Source organism: Lactuca saligna, chromosome 1 (assembly GCF_052625555.1).
Source record: "Lactuca saligna cultivar CGN05327 chromosome 1, ASM5262555v1, whole genome shotgun sequence".
NCBI lineage: Eukaryota > Viridiplantae > Streptophyta > Magnoliopsida > Asterales > Asteraceae > Lactuca > Lactuca saligna.
In genome coordinates this window covers 54,440,609-54,462,668 of record NC_136417.1, presented here as the reverse complement: position 1 = coordinate 54,462,668, position 22,060 = coordinate 54,440,609, and the positions used below count along the sequence as shown (strand labels likewise).

Below are 22,060 nucleotides of genomic sequence, written 5' to 3'. Positions count from 1 at the left end.
CTATGATGGGTGTACATGATAGGTAAGTTGGGCGTAGGTAATTAAAAAAGGATCGTGGGTTTCCTCATGTACGCTGGGTATACTCATGCAGAGTGCAAAACCCTAATGTTCCCTTCACCCCAAAGTTGTTATTCAAAACCCTAGTCCCTATTGTGCAAAACCCTAATGTACGATGGGCGTACTCATGCAGATTTCAAAACCATAATGTGCAAAAAAGGATTGTAGGTTTCCTCATGTTCCCTTCACCCCAAAGCTGTTATTCGAAACCCTAGTCCCTATTAGTGAAAGTTTGTGACCATTAAGTGTTTTTGTGGGTTTTTGGTACTCTTAAAAGAAGAAGAAATCTACCGTTGAAGCTTGGAGAAGCTAAAGCCCCTAAATCCAAAACTTTCATCATAGTTTTAAGCTTCTGAAGGTATAAAGCTTATACCTTTATGTTTTTTTTTTGATATAAAATAGGTCCATGTTATGTTATGCTTTTGGTCCCAGGATTTTTGAGGAATGGGTTACTCTACATGTCATGAGTGTCATTTCTGGTCATTTTTTAGTTGATAAAGTCATAAAAATGGGAGCTTGGACACTCCCATCCATCAATGCATGATATTTTGGACATTAGAGTGTACTTTGGACTTAGGGTTTGGATTTGTACCTTACTGAGCCATGAAAAGGCATCAACGTGTCGACTTTATCAGTTAAGATGTTCCTTAGGTTAAGATCTCTGAGTTGGACAAAAATTATTTAATCATTAATAGCTTAATGGCATGAAATGGACTTCTGATGAGTATGTTAGGCATACCCACGTAGTACATACGGCGTAATGGGCTGAGGCCATGTCCCCATTCGGTGAAGGTCCAATACGTTGGGCATACGTAGGGTGTACACACGACGTACTCACCTAAAACGATTTTGGGCCATTTTGGGCCTTAGGCCAGGGTTAGTTGAACCCATAGTAGGAAGGGTAAAAGGGTATTTCACCCTTTGTAGGAGGGTTTATGATTTGGGCTTTTCTTTGTAGGTTATTACCCTAAATAGTGATTAGGGTTGGTTTGAATGTGTTCAGTGTGAGAGCCATTGTAGCTGCAACTTGTGTGTGATTGCATATCATCGGACTGAGGTGAGTTTTCTAGTAGTGTTTGGTGGGTCGAATGCACCAATATCGGCTCATTAATTTATGTTTATAGGATGCTAGTTGTCTTTATGACTCTTGCATATATTGTATGTGTTTTTATGTATAATGGGTGCGGCCTGATGCCAGGAGGGGTCTGATGAATGTGTTGGGTGGGGCCCATCGCATGTTATTGAGACATCTATATCGGGCGGGGCCCAATGGATGTCGGGCGGGACCTATTGTATGTAGTGTATGTTGTATTTTGAGGAACTCACTAAGCTTTGTGCATATGGTTTAAGTTTATATTTCAGGTACCTACGGTTCGAAGGGAAATAGTCCGGCCTGGTCATAGCGCATCCATGCATATCCAATATTTTATGATTTTAGGATTGTACTCTGATAAATGTTTCCATATTGCATACTTAAGATGTTTTAACATGAATATTTATGGTTTTGGTTGAATTAAAACAAAATTTTTACTTATGAATTTTTGGGATGTTACAGTTGTTAACAACGGTCCAATGATTCACTCCCAGATTTCCTTGATATTGACTCACCATGTTCAAAGCATATGTCACATCAAGACGAGTACATGTCATAGTGTACATTATCGATCTTATAGTCGAAGCATATGAGACTCGACTCATCTTTTCCGTAACATTTCGCAGGTATGAAAAATTGTTGATGTTGTGAAATTGGAATTATTAATAGCATAAACTCATTTTCCGATGAGGCTGTGAGTGAGTTTTAGGTAAATAAAACTTTAAGCACTTACTCATGGGCATACTCACGAACCCGATGAGTATTTAATAAGAGGGTTCCCGACGAGAAGGTAGTGAGTTTGAGATATGATTTTATAATTAAATATTACAATGAGATCACCTATACTCGTCCTATTGCCATTCTTAGAGTAATTTCAAAAAGCCTAGCAAATGCTTTTTATAGAGAGAGCTAAATACGACAGATTTCGCAAAATTCCTGAAAATTAAAACCTACATTAAGTTCTTTTGATTAAGCTCGTAAATGAACTTGAAAAGAAAAACCTAAATCATGACAATCAAATATTCTATTATTAGAACATATTAAAATACAAATGGAAATAAGCCAAATGTAAAGGAAACTTAAAATTGAAGGTCTAAATGAAGGATTTTGGAAACATGTTGGCGAACTCTCTTTAGTCATTTGTCAGGAGCTTCGGCCCATTGAGAATTTTCTAACGATATAAAATGAACATCCAAACTATGGATTAAATGCTCCTTATCCTTTCATCTAATACATGTGCTAAATATTCAATATGCTACTCTAATAAGTGACAATGTATTTGTTAATAATTTATGTACATACAGAACTGGTGCACATGAAGCTAGCGTCCTATATTCCCTATTATCTTCATCTAATGAGACGTCCATTTCAACGCAATACCTCTTAATTTCTTAATAACAACCTAATTTCGGATGCTTTCTCGATGATTCCGTTCAGACTTCAGACAACCAAACTACATTTTATATATATATATATATATATATATATATATATATATATATATATATATATATATATATATATATATATATATATATATATATATATATATATATATATATATATAGCAGTATGGGACTGTAGATTCATCTTCATCATATCAGGCAGACAAAAATGGACGAGAGAGCAGACTCGTCGGAGAACCCAATGAGTAATTTCAATGGCGGCAGCTTCAACATGTTCCCAGTGGATTTCACGCAAGAAACAGAATTCGAAAAGTTCATATCTGGATTTCGAGGGGAGATTGCTGATCCCATCGAGAAATTCTGTTTAGACTACGAATGTAATCACCTTACCGAGTCCTGCACGGATCTTCAGCTGCTGCCGCTGCCGTATGAAGCCGTCGTTACTGGTGGTGTTGGTAGTGGCATTGGTGGTTATGATGCGATGGGTCTGCATTCAAACCTGATTTGGAATCAGGAAGGACAAGACTTGAAGGATTCTGTGGTTTTTGGAGATGATAATTCGTCTGAAACTGCAACAACCGGTAATCCTGATACACCGACAAGGAGGAGTAGCGGTGGCGCAAAAGGAGATCGGTCAAGGACTTTGATTTCAGAGCGGAAGAGGAGAAGCGGGATGAAGGAGAAGCTCTACGCCTTGCGTTCGTTGGTACCCAATATCACTAAGGTTCGCTCTTTGTCTATAATCGTCGGTAAAAACAACATAATATGCACACGTGGCGCGTTGTAAAGTCCTCCTGTTGACGTCTAATATAAGTAATTTCAGCTACCAATAATGGTTGTTATTGGTATAATTATAAACTACAATAATCGAAGTTTATATAATAGTTGTAATCTTTTCTTAGAAGAACATGTATTATTATGCAGATGGATAAAGCTTCGATAGTTGGAGATGCTGCAAGATACATTCAAGAACTTCAAACACAAGCTAGGAATTTAAAGGCGGAGATCGAAACAATCGAAGCACTTGAAAACCAAAGAACGCCACTTCAAAATTCGAAGAAGATTCATGCTACAAACACGTTTCCAATACTGAAAAAGATATCCAAGGTTTTGTGAAAAAGAATGTTATTGTATAAAAACATCTTCAATCTATATATATTATTCACTAATTTTACTTTTCTTTTTTTAAGATGGACGTGTTTCAAGTAGAGGAAAAAGGATACTACGTGAGACTGGTTTGCAATAAAGGACGAGGTGTTGGAGTCTCGCTCCATAAAGCACTCGAGTCAATTACGAGCTTTCATGTCCAAAACTCTAATTTGGCAACAGATGGTGACACTTTTGTGTTGACATTTAACTTAAACGTAAGTTTAGCTTTGTATTTTGTTGTAGAATATAAATATTATCGACTTAAATATGTATAATAATAAGTGTTTATATGTTTAAATCTATAGGTTGCAGTGTGTGAGTTTGATATCAACTTGCCAAATTTGAAGCTATGGCTTGCCGGGGCTTTTCTTAACCAAGGGTTCGAATTCATCTCATTTCCATCGACCTAATGTTGAGGTGTTTTTATGTGCGAGTATTTTTTAACACTGGCACAAATAGCACGATTGGAATAAAAATGTATTGTGTTTTCTTGATAAAGAGAAGTAATGTTTTGTTGACAAGTGATGGTTTAATGGATGTTGTAAGGGTCCTTCCATATAAAACTTTTGATGTCTCTTAATATATAATTGTAGTGTTTGCATAAACAGTTCTTACCATCTTTAAAGATTAAGTTGAGTATTTTAATTGATTAATAACACGTTGGACGAAAGAAAATGAATATTCTGTAAGATGAATAATAATATGTGACTTGTCTTTGGGGTAAGTGCATACAAAATATATTGAAATAATTTTAACGGTTGTCACATGATAATTATGAAACTATATAAAAAAATACATACAATGCATTAATTTTACGAAATCTAATAAAAATATTTATAAAATCTAATTTATGGCATATTTAATATTTAAAAGATTTTTTTTATTGAAAAATTTAATGACTATTAAACTTCATATTAATTAAATACCAATGATATATATAATGATAAAATTTAATCTGTTGAATGCCAATTAAACATGTCATTTAACTCTCTTATTAAACTATATTGATATTGTTTAGAGATCAACATAACCCACAATACATTCAAAAGAGAAATTAATTATCCTCTACTTTTTATGTTTAATATCCTCCTATCTATTTTAGATGATGATAAATGTCTAATATCCTCCTACATATTTCACTCTTTAGACAATTTATTATTCTTTTTAATAATAAATTAAACTCTACAAAAATTCAATAAACATATTTTCAAAATTAAAGAAGTTTCTTTATACAATTGAAGGGCATTGAATTCTATATTCATTATATTGTGACATCTCTCTAGTTTAGTTTAATCAAGTGGATGCCAAATAAGACATTTATTCTCATTCAACAATTCTATTGAAGGTTGCATTGTGAATGGTTTCCGTAATCATGAGTAGCTGTTTACGGCTCGAGGTAAAATGTCAAAATGAATATTTGATTAGACATGTGTAAATTTTTAAATAAAAAAATGGATTAATTAACTATTAATAGTTTTGAATATTAATTAAACTAACCATTCAAAATGAGGTTTTTAAAAAATACCAAGTTTTTATGTTTTATGAAATTGACCACTTTGTTCGGAGTGGGTCATTCCGGACTAACGTCATTTTTTCTCATTTAAACAAAAAAAAATCTATATATTTTCTTTATTCATGTCCAAAATGATAATTTTGAAATGTTTAATATCATAAGTTTTCAATCAAATGATACATTTTAAATCATTTTATAATATCTACTTATCATTAACCATGTTTTTTTTAATTTGCTCTATTTGATTAAAAATTAAGTATTTTCTTAAAATTATGGAATTTTAATGAGATTTTGGATTTTTCTGAAATAATTTTTTTCCTCTCCAGAATGTACTTTTCCGTCATAAAATCTACTAGAATGTGGCATAAAGTTAATCCTAAATTTCCCTTTCCAGACAAAATGGTAATTTCCCAAAACATAAAAAACTTTTTTATTTTTGCTAACAACATTGTTCCTAATGATTAGTTTCGTTATACCAAAGGGCCGAACAAGAAATTTTAAACAAGGGAAGCACACATTTTTTACAATAATTTATAGTAAGAAAAATAGAATTAAATATTACGATGTCATTAGATATGATTCTAGGTGTAGCTAAAATTGACACAATCATTAGATATGATTGTATGTGTAGCTAAAATTGACACAACATCATGAAAATACAATAAACAAAAAATCATTGAAACGAAATGGAAATTTGAATTCATGTTTGTGTCTTCATGTATAAAAAAATCAATATCGTACTGTGTTGTATTTGTGTTCAAATTTCGTCACTATACGATACGACATGGAAATAAAACTTAATAAACACGACATATAATGACTTATACACGATGTATACTCAATTAAATATTGCCCATAAAATATATAAATTAAAGTAAAATTATTTATTTCACTTGACACAAACCATTACACTTCTTCGGATTTCTGTATAATTCCAATGCCAAACACAAAAATAACTTCGATTAACATGTATTTATATTTCTTATAGTTCTAATAAATAAGGGTTTGCAACTTATACCAAATAGGCATATGCTTACTCAAACCATTGCATTTGATTGGACCTACATATTTCATAGACATTTGATGGACGTAATTGGGCATTTAGCCTCTTTGGATTTTAAAAGGGATAATGACTTGAGAGGGTAACGAACTTTCAACTTTGTTCACATTTAGTCACTAAACTTTTTTTCGTTATCTATTTGTCATTAAACTATTGAAATTGTTCACATTTTACCCTTATGACCGGCTATTACCGGTCATAAGGGTAAAATGTGAACAATTTCAATAGTTTAGTGGCAAATAGATAACGTAAAAAAGTTTAGTGACTAAATGTGAAAAAAATCGAAAGTTCGTTTCCCTCTAAAAAATTCAATGGCTAAATGTGAACAAACTTTCTATTGTATTATGTTTTAGCAAATTATTTATTTTTGTTTAATTGTAGCAACATTTGTTGATGAAGAAATCTATGAAATTAAAAAAAAAAAAAAAAAAACAAAAAAAAAAACAAAAAAAAACAAAAACAAAATGTAACATCCGGATTTCCAGGTATCATAATTTAAGTATTTTTCTTTTGAGTTAAGAAGAGAGACTCGACGAGTTGAGTCGAGTAAGGTCGCGACTAATGACTCAGATTAATGAATGGACTCGACGAGTCGGTGAGGCGACTCGACGAGTCCGCGCTGTTGGCAGAAACCTTAAATCTTTGGGCCCAAGCCATATTTAAAGGCACTTATGGCCTTCAATTGCGACTACCTTTCCTACAAGTGAGAACCCTAGCGGGCTTGAGTGTGTAGAGTGAGATGAAGAGTTATCTTGAGCTTTTTGGTGTGATTTTGCAAGAAAGGAGAAGAGTTCCAGCAAGAGGGACCAAGGAAGGTTATTGTTCTGAGTTATTCAAGCAAGGAGCTTCATTATGAGGTACAAAAATGAACCCATTTCCTTCCCTATTGTGTAGATTCCATTTTGGGGTTAGGGTTTGAATCACTTTATCTTTGGGGTTTTGAATGCCTCAAACCCCTCTTGCAAGTTTGTGTTATAGATCTGGATCCTTCTAGGTCCAGAGAGCCGAGAATATGAAGCTTTAGTAGAGTAAACCTTGGGGTTTGAAGTTAGAAATCTGGACCCTTCTAGGTCCAGAGAGCCGAGAATATGAAGCCTTAGTAGAGTAAACATTGGGGTTTGAAGTTAGGAATCATTTATGGGATTTTTATGGTATATATAGTTACTTTCATCTTACACATAGATATGAAGTATTTTATATAAATTACATGTTATGTGTGCATATTATTTGAATACTTGTTGTCTATGTTGGATGAACGATTTTATACATGTTTTAAAAGATTTAAACGGTATATTTATTTTATATCTACAAATATGTTGCGGATGAAACATGGGTAGATGAAATAGTTGGTGTGTGATGAAATAAAATGATGAGAGATAGGTAATGATAGAAAGGTGATGATAATTAGGTAAATAGATGATGATGAATATGTGATGTAGGATGAAAGGAGATACCATAACCTTAACCGGCAATGTGGCGATGTAGTCATCTACCAGAGTATAGATGGCGACCACGAACTATTCTAGACAATCCAGTGGAAACTCCAGCAGGCCCATAACCTGTAGGTGATGAATTACGAGTTCAAGCGATGTTATAACTACGTATTCATGCGATGATACTCTAACCCCTTACTATGAATTACAAGTTCAGATGATATTGTAACTACGTATTCATGGGATGTCACAAATTCCGCATGCTAAACCAATTGTCATAATTCACATCAGCGAGAATTGTTCATTTTTTTGTAAAACCAAAATCAGATTGGGAATTTTGATTTTTTATTTTAGAAAATGTCAAACCATTGGTTTTTTATTTCGGTTTCGGTTTTTTGTTTTCTTTTTTAAATTTATTTTCAAGGTTTTGTTTTGTTTTGTTTTTTCATAGATTTCTTCATCAACAAATGTTGCTAGAATTTAACAAAAATAAATAATTTGTTAAACCATAATACAAGAGAAAGTTTGTTCACATTTAGTCATTGAACTTTTAAAGGGAAACGAACTTTCGATTTTGTTCATATTGAGTCACTAAACTTTATTTCGTTATCTATTTGCCACTAAACTATTGAAATTGTTCACATTTTACCCTTATGACCGGTAACAGCCGGTCATAAGGGTAAAATGTGAACAATTTCAATAGTTTAATGGCAAATAGATAACGAAAAAAAGTTTAGTGACTAAATGTGAAAAAAGTCGAAAGTTCGTTACCCTTTCAAGTCATTATCCCATTTTAAAATTAATCTAAATAGAACACTTTTATTAAAAGTCAACCTATAATAAACTATTTATAACTTATTTTTTCGAAAAACAATTCAAATTCAACCAACAAAAATATCTTAAAAATCATATAAAATGTCTATATGAAAAAATGGAATGTTTATTTAGCCAACGTTGAATTTACCTCATCAAAATTTCCTATTTATCCACAAAAATTGAGGAAGTGTTTTTAAATCTAGGGTCTTCCAACAATTTTTGTTGTGTTTCTTGTATCATTGAAACCTATGGTTTTTGTCATTATGTGCTTAAGCCGTTTAAATGCTTATATGGTATTCCAAAATGGTTAGCAAACTTTTATATGTATACGGTTTCTTGCATGCTATATACAACACAAACTAGGAATGGATTTCCGAGCTCTATGTTTCTTCACCCATTTGTATATTATCCTTTTATCATTGGTGAACTCTCATCAAACACCGGAGATCAAACACTAGAGGAAAAAAGCATGCATCATATTGAGAACTGAGAACAATTTATATCACCGGAGATCAAACACTAGAGGAAAAAAGCATGCATCATATTGAGAATTGAGAACAATTTATATCAATTGTTCTTCCTATTGACCGATACAAGTGTGTTATCTAGAATTTGTCCACTAGGAAAAAGGTATCACACTACAACATAAGTATATCTACCAATGCATTTTAGATCTTGGGTAGGTACTATGTACCATATAGCTCTAGATAGATATTTAAATGAATCGAAGTATCGAACATCAAATTGTTTGGATGGAAGTTTCCCAAACATTAACTTGATTTTTTTGTGGGTTTGCTTGAACGAAAAAACAAAATTAATGGTCTTGTTAATTTAATTATGTTCAGTTATATTCATTTGTTTATCTTGATTTGTTTACGTTAATTTATGGTTGTAAAAATTTTAATGGTTGCTTATTCATTTAGATTTATTTATGTTCATTTATTTATATTCATTTATATTAATTTAAACAAGAAAAAGAAAGTAATTTTTTTAAACTCTAATACTTGTTCTCTACAATAATTATTTTTTGTTTGTTGTCGAAAGATGATTATATAATATAAGTTGGTATTCGGTAAGGTTTTAGAAATATAGTTCACTTATATTTAACAATATTCGATCCTTTATTTGATATTTATGTCTATATGTATATATTTATGTGTGTTGAGTATATTAACGAATATAAAATAGCAAAGATGAATAAAATTATTTTTTAAATGTATATTAAGCTTTTAAATGGACATTAGTCATTTTGTCTCACATGCCATGTAGGCTCCTAGAAATCACCTCCACTAGAAAAAAACAGGACCTATTAAACTCATCTAAATTGTTTATAGTTTTTATGTTGTCACTCTTTCGATGTTATGCCCTCTAATATTTTATCTCTTTCATGTATAAATTTTATTTGGTCACTCTTTCCATGTATAGCAACGGAATTAAATATCGTTCTATCTTCTAAAACCTTACAATATGTTATATGGTCATAAACTTCTTTTAGTTCGTTACAAGAATCGTTTATTTTTCTTGAGGCTACAGGCGACGAAAAACTATTTTCCTGTTGGTATAACCACAAAATAATGTTCTCTTTATCACGTGTGTGTATATATATATATATATATATATATATATATATATATATATATATATATATATATATATATATATATATATATATATATATATATATATATATATATATATATATATATATATATATATATATATATATATATATATATATATATATATATATATATATATATATATATATAGGGTTAGGTTCATTTGAGACCACCTATATTTTGTGAGACCGTGAGACGCATTTTTTTATTTTTTTTAGTTAATTCATATTCCGAAAATAATATTTAAAAAAAGAAATTTTTGATTTTTCTATTTATTTTGCATTTTAAAATTATTTTTAGAATATGTACAGTGTAATATTCTATTTAGAATATTTCACGTATTTTAAAAAAAAATAGAATTTTTTTTATTTTTTTTAGTTAATTCAAGTTCCGAAAATAATATTTAAAAAAAGAATTTTTAGATTTTTCCATTTATTTTGCATTTTAAAATTATTTTTTAGAATATATCAGTGTAATATTCTATTTAGAATATTTCACGTATTTTTCAAAAAAAAAAAAAGGAATTTTTTTTATTTTTTTTATTTTTTATTTTATTTTATTTTATTTTTTTTAGTTAATTCAAGTTCCGAAAATAATATTTAAAAAAAGAATTTTTGGATTTTTCCCTTTATTTTGCACTTTAAAATTATTTTTAGATTTGGTCTCACGGTCTCACAAAATTAGAATGGTCTCAAATGAACCTGAACATATATATATATATATATATATATATATATATATATATATATATATATATATATATATATATATATATATATATATATATATATATATATATATATATATATATATATATATATATATATATAAGTATGTAACTGTAATTAAAATCAACTCATCTTTTAGGAACATTCTTTTATTGGTCCTTTGTTAAAGCGATGCTGACTGATAACGTCAAGCAAATAATAATTTTATCACAACACAACTACGTTTTCATTGATTTATTTCAAATCTAATGTAACATTTTAACATATCTAAATAGTGTCGTTGAAAATAGCATTAATTTTAGAATCGCATTAATTCTTACAAACAAGAAATATGTACTACAAAATAGTTGTTATGGTCCTACTAATTGGATCCCAGATTTTCTTAGAGGACCCCTCATTAATGATTTTTTAAACATAACTTTCGGTGCATTTATAATATCAATAGCTTTTATGATTACTAAAAGTTAATTTTTTTTTAAACTCTTACTTATCATTTAATTCGTATAAACTTTTTATTTATTATATATTTTATTTTTTATAATCAAATAATAATACAAACATGTCAAGTTTTCTATATATTTTAATATTTTCTATATTTTAATATTTATATAAACCAAAAAATAAAAATAAAATGATATGAAATATTTAAATGAAAACTAAGTATTATTATTATATCGTATTTGAAGTCACTTATTATTATGCTTTCATATAAAAATGATTTTAATAAATTATACTAAAAACCGAAAATAAATTAAATTTTTTTGTTTAAAATATTTTATTTTATATATTTGAAAAAAAATATTTTTTTATTTTAATACTTTTTTATAAAAATAATATTTTTTTTCTATAAACAAATCTTTATATTGAACCATTTTATTATGTAATGATTAGTTTTATTTAAAGTAAAATATAAAATAATCATGAGGGTCTAATATTATGTAATGATAATTATTAAAAAGATAATTATTTGGTAATGATTAGCTTATTTTATGAAAAAAGTTAAAGTAATTATTAAGGGGTCTTTTAAAAACATAAAAAAAAAATCCAAATAGCTGAACCCTAAAAGGCTGAATCGGAAATAACAAAAAATGTTACTAATGAGTTTTTGAGAGCATTCTAAGGTACATTTTATTTAGGGAAAAATGATTTATTGATGTAATTAGTTTTTCGGTGTATTTATATCTAGGTAACTATTTTTTATTTTTTTTTGTACATATCTAGGTAACAAACTTGTTGGAAGTGTTTACATATAACCATTATAACTTGCTATAACAAGTTAAATCCTAAATGTGAACATTTTCAACCAGTTTGTTACCTAAATGTGTACAAAAAAGTAATTACCCAAATATAAACAAAACGAAAAGTAAAAATAAATTACACAAATGCTCCTTATGGTTTGGGAGAATTTGTGTTTTTGGCATCTAACTTGTTTTTTTAACACGGATGGTCTTAATGTTTATTTTTGTTAAGCGTTTGGTCTCTGTCTTACCTAAAAAGACTATTGTGCCCTTATTAATTTTTTTAAATTAATTTTCTTATTTATATATTTACTTTTTATATATTTAAAAAAATTAATAGACCCCACATTTATGTATCTACTCACCATAAACGTCAAAACACATTTTAGAAATTTAATTCGGATGATCCCTACTATTTACTTTTGTTGCGCATTTGGTATCTGTATTACCTAAAAAGACTATTGTGCTCTTATTAATTTATTTTTTAATTAATTTTCTTATTTATGTATTTATTTTTTATATATTTAAAATTTTGATTGACTCCACATATCTGTATCTCTTCACTGTAAACCTGAAACCACATTTGAAAATTTTAATTTGGGTCTTACCGATCACCATCCCATATCTCATCCTCCCAAACTTCTATTTCTTTTACATTTTTAGTAACATCGACGTCTTCACCATCCTACTTTTTTGGTACTTCAACTCTAATAAACCAACACCACAACCTACTGTCTCTTCTTCTTTAATGGGTTGCGGTGTTGATTTGGCGGAGTTGAATGACCGAAAAAAAAGGGATGATGAAGAGGTCGATATCACTAAAGATGGAAAATAAATAGAAGTTGAGGAGGATGAGAGATGAGATGGTGAGGAGATACAAATATGTGGGGTCTACTAATTTTTCTTAAATATATAAAGAATAAATACATAAATAAAAAATTAATTAAAAAAATAATTAATAAAGGCATAATAGATTTCTTAGATAAGACAAAGACCAAGCTCGTAACAAAATTAAACTGTAGGGATCATCCGAGTTAAAAAGATAATCAAAAAAACAGTATGGATCATCCGAGGAGATACAAATATGTGGGGTCTATTAATATTTTTTAATATGTAAAAAACATAAATACATAAATTAGAAAATTAATTGAAAAATAAATTAATAATGACACAATAGTCTTTTTAGGTAAGACATATACCAAACGCTCAACAAAAATAAACAGTAGAGACCATCCAAGTTAAAAAAATAAGTTAGAGACCAAAAACACAAATTCCCCCAAAGCATAGGGATCATTCGTGTAATTTACTTTTACTTTTACTTTTGTTCTATTTTTTTTTACATGTCTAGGTGACGAAATTGTTGAAAGCATTAACATCTAGGATTTAACCTGCTATAACAAATTATAATTATCATATGTGAACACTTCCAACAAGTTTGTTATCTAGATGTGTAAAAAAATATTACCCAAATATGAACACATCAAAAAGTTAATTACCTTAATAAATCCTGCCACTAGTTATCTAAGAAACCTTTATTGATTTTCTTTTTTGGTTTTTAGTAGTGTCTTTTTTTTATCACAATGTTATTTTATTTGTAGTATTAGGAAACGGATAAAAATATATAAATCTTTATATATACATATAAAAAGGAGAGTATTTAGAAGTTGGACCCACACATGTAAAATACTTCAAGGAATCTTACTATGACCAGTTGAAATGGTCTTGAAATACCAATCTTGAAGCTCTAAGTACGAATTTAGCCCATTGTATAATGAGACAAGTTGACAGATCTCTATTAAACTCATTATCATATAGTATTTATTTAGATAACTTATTATAAGAAAAAGGCTATATTATTTAATAGATATTACAAATAGTTTAAGAATTACATGTCTAAACTACATGCATAGTTCATACCACCATGGAGTAATGTCAACTATTAAGTAGCAATGATAAGGATTTATATAATATTACTCTAATAATAATGTAGAACATTAACTCATAACGTTGAAAAACAACTATTGCGTTACAAATCATGTAATGATTGCTTTAACATATATATATATATATATATATATATATATATATATATATATATATATATATATATATATATATATATATATATATATATATATATTCGATGTAAGGTTAATGTTCTAAATTTATTTTTGCTTCTTGCGTGATATCAGGAATTGTTAATTATGCAAAGATTACTATAATACATTTAAATGGTTTGCTTAATGATTTATTTTTTCTTAAATTCTTATTGGTGCATTCATGCACACAATAGTTGCTAGAACATTTGAACCTAGCTCTCTCTCTGTCTCTCTCTCTCTCTCTCTCTCTCTCTCTCTCTATATATATATATATATATATATATATATATATATATATATATATATATATATATATATATACATTAGCCGTTTACCCGCGCAAAGCGGCGGACGACAAATAGTTTGTTTCGACAATTAATTTCTTTTCGATGGAGAATCATTATTTTCAATTCAATCATTAGTTTGTTTTAAGAAACATGTTATATTAAAAATAAAGAAAATTCATGAAATGACCAAATTATAAGGTGTTCAGTATTTATTTAGATGAAAAAAGATCTAGTCAAAACCTTGGAAGAGAAGATTTATAGGAGTTTGTTTAAATTTTAATATTATTTTATTAGTGATTAGTTGTACAATTAACTTAATGATTTGGACATCTTAAAAAAATATTATTATTTTATTTAATTTATTTTTAAAAATAGTAGGATTTGTTTTATAAGATAGTATATATATATATATATATATATATATATATATATATATATATATATATATATATATATATATATATATATTTATAACTTGACTATGATTTGAATTTACTTAATATGTTTTGAATTGATTAAATTTAGATAAATTCATAACTAAGAATAATAAGGAGATGAGTAGAGTTGATAAAGACCAAAAAAATATAAAGCCTAAAACCAACAAATGTAACGCGTCTAGAAAGTAGTACACATCGGAGTTAAATACTTCTATAACAATGCGGATGCTAAAGAGAATGCAACACATCCCAAAATCCTACGCAATGTATTTACACCTCATTGGAAGTAATTTGTAGATATATTGCATTAATCCAACTTTAGTTTTCGGGTGTTTAGTTCAACCGAAAACCGGTCCCAGATCTGGTTCTTAAATGCTAAAAAAACTGGTATTCATGTGAACTGGTAAAAACCGAAAAAAAACCGGTCCGGTTGAACCAATAAAACCCAGAATTTTAAAAATATTTTTTTTGGTATTTTTTTTTATATATTTATAGTTAATAATAATATAATTATGATATCATCCGGTTTTTCCGATTTTTGAGACCGGTTGGATCAGTTGAAGCATCGAACCAGTAAGACGATTGGTTCAGTCTCCGGTCCGGTTTTCAAAACCTTGGTTGAAACCGTTTTATAAATTAATTTTTGTTTTAGTATATAAAATCACACATCATGGTGTATGTTCTCATGAGAGAGAGAGAGAGAGAGAGAGAGAGAGAGAGAGAGAGAGAGAGAGAGAGAGATGGTCTCATAGAAGATGAAGGTTTAGATGATATGTTGGGTAGTAGTAGTAGTAGTAGTGGAATAATAGGAATAATAAAATGACGTGGAGATGAAGAGGGTATGAAACTAGGAAAATGATTCTCATTACAAAAAAAAAAAAAAAATGACTACTTGACTAGAGAGATAAGCCTCCGCGTTAGAGAAACAAAACATATATACCCTAGATGGTAGGAAGCATATCCAAGAAAAAGGAAAAACGGTGGATTTGGGAGATATTATATATATATAAGGGGAATATGACCAAGAAAAGTACATCATAGACAACCAAAAGTACACAACAAAGAGTAATCATGTGCAACATAAAATTGTTTTCCATATATGATCAAGATTGTAATGACAAATGGTTACTTAAGAAGGATGTCATAGCATAAATGTCATACCAAAACTGATAAGGAAGATGTGTATGAGACTATGAGATAATAACAAGCGGGCGATATCATTTTTATTGAGGTATGTATAATCAAGAAAAGTGATAGCTTATATCATAATCAGGTAAGATAGTTCCCATTTGTCCTTGTGTAAGCTCATGGGCTCCACAGTGAAAACAATTAGGATACACTGGGAAAATAGTTTTTTAGTGTGTACTTTTGTAACTCTAAAATTATGACAAACTTCTACCTTATTAATTTTGCTAAGACAAAAAATTGTACTCTACACGTATTCTCTTGTATACTTTTAGCATCCTTGGTTAGTGAATGATGAAAAATCATATGGACTATGGCAACTAATATCCATCCATTTGACAAATATTACGTTAACGAAAATAGCCCATATGTCGTGATTGTCGTCCACTGTGATTTTGGTTAGACAGACTTAGACATGAGCCATGAGCCCAATGATAAATAGGCCCATGTTGACGTCAGCGTGGGTCAAATGGCCCATAAGGAGAACAACCTAAAATACATGGTTAAGATAGTTTTGTTAGGTTTATATTCTTTATTCGCTTATTTGACTCTTTATAGCATACTTTTATTAAGATAATTATGATTCAATGGACTAAAGGGAATAAATATATTTTGGTGGTGTTTATTTTGTAGGACCTAACAAAAATGCTCGAGCCATCATTAAATTGGTTGTAACAACATGATTCCAAAACCAAATTAAACAAAAGCATGTGAAATACAAAAATTGAGCACATGTCTTTCGCTTTCATCTTTGTAGCGCATGGGTCGGGCTAAGGGGCCCACATCATGGTTTAGTCTTTGGTCACTTTCTTAGAGGATATGGTCGGTGTGGGTCGTATCTTGATTAATTGGAACCACTTCACCATCTTCTTATTTCTACAAATGCCTACAAAATCTCTATCATATCAACACCATAGCTGCCGTTGCAGCCGCAAAAATTATTGATTTTGTTATGATACGATATTTGACTAGATATGAATACATCAATGTTTTGACAAGGCTATTTTAATGAACGAGTTTGTTTGATATATATTTTAGGGTTGTTTTGAATATTTAAAACGATATTGATCGATATAGGTTTCAGTTTCAGTTTGATCTTAAACCAAGGATTAAATGTACATATTTTACTTAAGTATTTTATGGGTAGTGTTGAGTACAAAAATGGTAAACCACACATATCTAACACTATCCCAAGGCCCCATCTCGTTGTGGTAAATCGTAGTGGCCCGGTTTGAACCATGGACTTTCAATATTGAATGTTACATATCAACCATTATAGTGGTGACTATATCAATAGATTGTGATGGTTAGGAATTAGGATTATATGGTAATCAATAGCTTTGATATCTTGTTGGATCTTGTTAACGTTTTCATAAGTTATTTTGGATCCTATGAATTTTTGGTATTACGAAATTAACATCGGGATAATCCAAGAATAACACTTCAAGTTTAGGAACAAACTTTGAAGCAAAGCACTAGAAATCATGTATAAGTTTGTTCCTAGTTCTTATAGGTCAAAAATGCTAACAACAATCAAGTATTTATAATAAAACTTTCCCTCCAAAAAAAAAAGCAAATGATGATCAATGGTAGTTAAAACCGACTTTTGACACCAAATTTACCTAAAAACTCAATTGATAACACAAAGTTTCTTTCTCTTTTGGATTAAATAAACTTAACCTTATCAATGATTGTTGATAAATGATCATTTGTTGGAGCACCATACCAAATATAACGATGGCGATATTTGAAAAACTCTTGATCTTTTTATGATGATTCATACAAAATCAAGCGTACAACAACACAAACCTCAAAAAGAGAAAAAAAAAAAAAAAAAAAAAAAGACAGAAACAACAAATAAATTACATGCCAATTGCCAAACAGAAACTCAAGACCCATCACTAGCAATGACTCGAACTAATACTCAGAAGCGGGAATTGGCTCGTGAGAACGGCCGATGAACAGAAGCTCATAAACAAGACCAGCAAGACCACCGCCGATGATGGGTCCTGCCCAGTAAACCCAGTGGTTGGTCCAGTCCCAGCTGACGACGGCCGGACCAAATGCAACGGCGGGGTTCATGGAAGCTCCGGTGAACGCACCACCGGCAAGAATATTAGCCCCAACAATGAAACCGATAGCAATTGGTGCTACTGTGCCGATGTCTCCCTTCTTAGGGTCCACTGCGGTGGCGTACACCGTGTAAACTAGCCCGAAAGTCATCACAATCTCGAACACGAATCCGTTCCATACTGATACTTCAGCCCCCAATGCAAATCCAGCAGTTGTCTGTATTTATATAAAAAATATATTTAGATTTCAATAAAATATATAGTTAATTTGCATGAATTTCGTTCGTATAGTATAATAGTAATAATAGTACGTTCTTGTGTGTTTTAAATCCGGTGACTTACCAAACCGCCGGTGGAGAAGAGGAGGAGCAAGCAAGCGACGGTGGAGCCGAGGAGCTGTGCGATGATGTAAAAGATTCCACGGAGCAAAGTGATGTTACCACCAACGAAAGCACCGAAAGTAACTGCGGGGTTGACGTGGCCACCGGAGATATTAGCTCCGACTGAGACAGCCACAAACAAGCCAAAAGCATGGGCTAGTGCCGCTGCAACTAGTCCAGCCGGAGTGGTTGCAGCACCATCGGTGAGCTTGGTGAAGGCCATTCCAGAGCCTTGTCCGGCGAACACGAAGATGAGGGTGCTTATGAACTCCGCCACAAACGCCTTGATGGCGCTGGGGTGTTGTACCTCATCTTGGTACCGGCCGACGGCTATTCGGTCAACGAGTGTCGGCATTGGGTTCGTCGGAAATTCAAGAAAGTGGGTTAAAACGAGTCACGGCGTGTACATGAGGACATGGGTGACTGGTTGTTTATATCGGGGAGTGATGGCGTTTGCGTTACCGGGTATAGCCGGTTGCCGGTTGTAATTTGGGAAATGGTCGACATTATGATTAAATGACCTCAAAGTTTTAGTTTTGTAGCATTTCAGTCCTTTGAATTTACTCTACAAAAAAAAAATCATTTCGGGGTAAAAATTATAGGATGATTCATGATTCTTTGAATTTACTCTACAAAAAATTTCATTTCGGGGGTAAAAATATAGGATGATTCGTGATTGAACCTTTTTGTTTGTCAAATAGATATATTTGAACTTCTTGTAATTTATACAACTAATTTAATAAAACATAATCACGTAAATTAATATTCATTTTTTGTTATGTAAATAAAATACTATATGTTCTTTGCTTAGATAAAGAATTTTGATTAATAAAACTATGTATGATGGTAAAATTGAATTCAATTTTTTTCTGTATACGATTCGAAATAACTTTCAAGGGAAATTTTTCAAAAAAATCTTAATATTTTGGTAAAAAATTTAATGAAGTCCTAATTTTTTTTTTTGAACAAAAAATCTACTTCTATGAAATTTTAATAGAAAAACCCAAAAAAACGGCTAATTTATTCATTTTATCTTTTTTTAACCTGTTCAGCAGGTCATGGGTGTGACATCTCCATTTTCACGGTCAAAAAATACTGATTTGTTTATGTTTTGTTTGTAAATCAGAATAACATTTTAAATAAAAGTATTGTGAATTTGTTCCTAAAAAAATATGATAAAGATTTATCAAAGCATTTATGAAGAAATATATTCCATTATATTAAAACATCAGGATGTCATGTTCGATACAGATCAAAAGCATAAACAGAACATTATAAGCCTTACAACATTTATTTATATCTACTGGCTTATAATCCATAATCATTCATCAAGTCATTCAACTATGCTCTTGTACCACAACCTGTAATATAATAAACTAAGTTGGTCAGGTTTGGGAGCCTGGTGAGCACATAGGGTTTTCAACCCATAATAAATAGTTTATTAGTTTTATCACATCAATCAACCCAATTACCCGTTCTCATTATCCTCACTTTACGTCCCTAAAATACCTATCATAAGGGACCTAACTTAAGGATCATCATCGGGATGCACACTACTACTAGGGGGTTCCTCAGTAATAAATGTCTGTAAGGCAACCATAAGGGGGATCCGTACACCGGTGAATACATTGTTCACAAACACCTACAGGTTGCAATCCTGCTAGCGTTCCACTGAACTTACTAGAATAGTATGTGGTCGTCATCTATACTCCGCTAGATGACTGGATCATCGTAAACATCGAGGTTGTCACACCCCAAAACCGGAACAGCGGAAACGTTCAGGGGTGGAGGACGTCATGTTTAGTATCACAAGACATGCATCATATTAAGCAAAGTAATGAACACCATTTCATTAGAACGAAAGTGTTTACAATGTGTGTGTTCACAAAACATAGAGTACATAAGCAAATAACAAAACAAGACTTAGAGCTATACTGCTCCATCTTCTGAATTCCCAGCGCGAGTACATGTCTACTAGTTTCCTGATAATACAAGTTATTTGAAAGAGTTTATCAGGAATTAAGATGGTGAGTTCATAAGATTTTAGTGATCTAAGTAGGTTATAAGAATTTGTTGTAAAATGTTGTTGGGAAATGTAGTAAGTTGTAAGTTATATAAAACTCAGAGTAAACAAGCAATCAATTGTGTGTATATGCCCTAAGCCCACAACCAAACAAGGAACAGGGAATGAGGCGGATGACACACATGCCATTGGTTGTTAGATCCTTATTGTATATAACCCTGATGTATTCCCTTGGTCGAAATTTTGCAACAGAACCAGCACGACACAGCGCGGCGTAAATAGTGAATTTACGTTAGAGTGATATTTAACCTTAGCGATCTAAATGAAATTCGTAGAGTTCATTGAACCGTCAGCGTGCATAAAAAGAACGTCCAAATCTGACTTCGTATGAGGAAGTTATGATTTTTCTAAGTTTCGACTTAGCAGTATGTAGCCCGAATACTCGATCTGAGATCGAGCGGTTTTTAGCCTAAACAATCTAAACGAGAATCGAAGATATCGTTAATTGTAGTGAAACGATAAAAAGATAGGCGAAAACGGACGTCGGATGAAGAAGTTATGAATTTATAACGGAGTTTTCCTATCCTGGCCTACTAAAATAATATAATAAAAATAAAGTCAAAAATAGCCGACAAAGTCTAAATGAAAGTTGTAGAGCGTAGTCTCACCTACGCGGGGATATAAATAACATCGAAAACGGAGTTCGTATGAGGAAGATATGAAATTTTTGAAGTTTATTAAATAATTTTGATATTTAATTTAATTATAAATTTCGATATTATCCGAAGAGGGGGGGGGGGGGGGGTCAGCGACCCTATCCACATTACGCCCGACGTAATTTGGGTTTCCAACCCCCTATAAAAGGAAGTCGAGTGCAACCGAGTTCTTTGCTCATTTCTTCCCTTTCTCTCGCGGTTTTGCATCGTTTTTCATGCAAGAAATATCCCGAAGCCCCGGTATCATTCCCGAGACCCGAAGCAAGTCCCGAAGCCCCAAAGATCCCGAGAAGTGCGATTCCCGAGCCGAAGCTCTGCCCGCGAGAAGCCGATTTTTGTGAAGATTTTCCAGATCTACCGAAGAATACTACTTCTACAAGCCGTAGTGCTTTCCGATCATCTTCTAATCAAGTGAGTGTGTGGTTACTTTCTTCTAACACATAAATATTAAGTATTTGCTATGAAATACATGCTACGTGTATAAATTTTTGTTGTTTATTTGAGATGATTGTGGAATGGATGAATTATATAAGTTTTAATGAGATAAACTATATATGTATTTTGTATCTAAAAATTTGTTGGGTAGAACATGAGTAGACGAGGTTGTTGGTAGGTGATAAAAGGTGGGTTGGACCATGAGATAAAAGGATAAAGAGATAAACTTGTTTTAGATCCAAGAGTATGGATTAGAGCAGGAGGTTAGTTTTAGATCCAAGGTATGGATCAGATCAAGAGGTTAGTTTTAGATC

The 22,060-nt window shown here is 31.0% G+C and overlaps 2 protein-coding genes across 2 annotated transcripts; one reads left to right on the top strand and one right to left on the bottom strand.

The window, feature by feature from the left end:
• The first annotated feature begins 2,728 nt into the window (after window positions 1–2,728).
• FRU (FER-like regulator of iron uptake) lies at window positions 2,729–4,310 on the top strand. Its single transcript, XM_078984949.1, has 4 exons — window positions 2,729–3,280; window positions 3,481–3,663; window positions 3,747–3,920; window positions 4,011–4,310. Exons 1-4 carry the CDS (start codon window positions 2,765–2,767, stop codon window positions 4,113–4,115), a joined length of 978 nt encoding a protein of 325 aa, XP_078841075.1. The 5' UTR covers window positions 2,729–2,764; the 3' UTR covers window positions 4,116–4,310.
• A 13,556-nt stretch (window positions 4,311–17,866) lies between these two features.
• On the bottom strand, window positions 17,867–18,994 carry LOC145036477 (aquaporin TIP1-1-like). Its single transcript, XM_078984938.1, has 2 exons — window positions 18,535–18,994; window positions 17,867–18,409 (listed from the first exon to the last, which is right to left on the bottom strand). The coding sequence occupies exons 1-2, from the start codon at window positions 18,925–18,927 to the stop codon at window positions 18,038–18,040; spliced, it is 765 nt and encodes a 254-aa protein (XP_078841064.1). The 5' UTR covers window positions 18,928–18,994; the 3' UTR covers window positions 17,867–18,037.
• Between the last annotated feature and the right edge of the window lie 3,066 nt (window positions 18,995–22,060).